The 2,112-nt window shown below is 48.1% G+C and overlaps 1 protein-coding gene across 1 annotated transcript in view; it reads left to right on the forward strand.

Annotated features, from left to right (window-relative positions):
* Positions 1–129: 129 nt before the first annotated feature.
* SARC_12336 (hypothetical protein) overlaps positions 130–2,112 on the forward strand; it is a gene marked incomplete at its 5' end in the record, with an annotated part of 5,067 nt that continues 3,084 nt past the window's right edge. Inside the window, 3 exons of the mRNA XM_014293557.1 lie at positions 130–274; positions 472–714; positions 1,909–2,096. Of these exons, the coding sequence (XP_014149032.1) occupies positions 130–274; positions 472–714; positions 1,909–2,096 (576 nt within the window). The remainder of the gene's footprint in view (positions 275–471; positions 715–1,908; positions 2,097–2,112) is intronic.

Here is a 2,112-nt window from a genome sequence, read left to right on the forward strand (position 1 = left end):
ACATCCTTTAATATTACATTTCTGCCGTATGTACAGTTAGAATAGTATGCAAGTATAGAAACAGTGTGCTTGCCACTGTGAGGCCTTAAACTATGTCACGTGTCTGAGTATACGCCCATTCCTGTGCTTATGTGTAGGTTGTTACAGTATGGAGGCATAGAGGCAGCGTGCCTGCTACTGAAGGACAGCAGCCCGGACACACAGGCAGGTGCGTCTATGGCATTATATCACATCACGAGAGATCCCTCTGAGCGCGAAAGGCTCGCTAGCAAAGGTGTGTGGTTGATGCAGCGTGTGTTCAAACGTGTGAGTTGTATTGGGTTAGTCATGTGGTATCACTTGTGTTGAGTGGTGGGTGTTGATTGGTTTGGCCTTGTGCTTCCTTCTTACATGCCGATAGGGTGTGTCCCCAATCTCTCAAGCGCTTCCTTCTCACCCCACGCGTGCACACTCCATGGCCATTCATCGCAGGTGTTGTGGAGGCGCTCTACGGTGTCGTACGCCGCCGGAAAGCCGATGACCTCACCATGAAGCACTGTCTGGGGGGGCTGTGTCTGTGCGCCAGTACACAGAGCATCGCCCCACGGCTGGTCAAGAACGACCACCTGCGGCTGTTGCTGGACTGTGTGTCAGACACGAGCGCGTTCACGACCAGTCGCATTTTGGCTATTCGGATTGTGCTGGCGCTGGCGCGGCAGGAGAGTGTTCAGGAAGGTAGGTAGGAGGCGTCGCGAGTGTTGTGTGTGGTTGTGCTTTATTTACTTGTCTGATGGTACACGGATGAATGTAAAGTTAGTTGGCCGTTAAACGTATACCAAGATTAGCTCACGAGAGAATACCAAAAAGTTGTACGACATGTCGGATTTTGGCCCTCCGCTTTGTGCTGGGCATTGTGTGGCAGGAGAGTGTTTGGGAAGTCTCGTGTTGTGTGTGATTTTGGACTTCTATGGTTTTAGGGCCTGGTGTGGCAGGAGAGTGTTTGGGAAGGTGTTGTGTGATTTTGGACTTCTTTGGTTTTAGGGCCTTGTGTGGCAGGAGAGTGTTTGGGCAGTCTCATGTTGTGTGATTTTGGACTTCTTTGGTTTTAGGGCCTTGTGTGGCAGGAGAGTGTTTGGGAAGTCTCGTGTTGTGTGATTTTGGACTTCTTTGGTTTTATGGCCTTGTGTGGCAGGAGAGAGTTTGGGAAGTCTCGTGTTGTGTGATTTTGGACTTCTTTGGTTTTATATTGCTTGCTTGTCCTGTGGAATGGGTCGTGTATCGGATTCGAGTGGGAGTGCGACAGTTGGGATACTGACTTTTGGCTGACTAGAGTATGTTTTTATTAGTGGTGTCAGGAGTGTGTTCCTGTTTTGGTAAGGAGAGTGATACTAATAACCTGTTGCTATGAGCGTATTTGGCGTTCGCCAGAGTGAGTAGCAATTGGTAAGGCCAGACTTCAGTTGCTTTGTCCCTAGGGTGCAGTAGACCCTAAAACCCTAAAACCTTTAAACCCTACCTTTGAGTCGGGTCGGGGTGTGTCCACGGTAGTATTTGGGCTTTCGGGATGAGATGCCTCGTGTGTTGTGCATGTGTTGCTGTCACTTACGAATGTTTACCTCATATGATGTACGCACATCATGTGGGCCTCAAGTATAGTGTTCTAAAACATACATACGACAATAGCGGACAGTCCATATTGTGTGTTGTGAGCTGTTGTTATGAAATACGATTTATAATAGTACGTACATATTGTGTGCTTTCAGCCGTTGGCATGGATAATAACTGATTCTAATACGTACATTATGTGTACTTTCAGCTATCTAATACGTACATTTTTTTTACTTTCAGCCATCTAATACGTACATTATGTGTACTTTCAGGGCACCAATTAATCCTCCTACCTACCTCTATCGCATTGTGCACTTGCAGCTATTGTCATGGACAAGAACGGTGCTCTAAAACGGCTGGTGCAATGCCTTGAACTACCAGAAGAAGACCTGGTGGTTGTCACAGCACAATCTCTGGCGTTTCTATCCACAGGCTCAGAGCCAATCAAAACACGCATCGTGCAGTGCGACACGGCCTTGCACTCTGTGCTCTGCCGCACGGCCGAGAAGGTGTGACACCATGTGT

Source organism: Sphaeroforma arctica (genome assembly GCF_001186125.1).
Source record: "Sphaeroforma arctica JP610 unplaced genomic scaffold supercont1.2233, whole genome shotgun sequence".
In the NCBI taxonomy this organism is placed as follows: Eukaryota; class Ichthyosporea; order Ichthyophonida; genus Sphaeroforma; species Sphaeroforma arctica.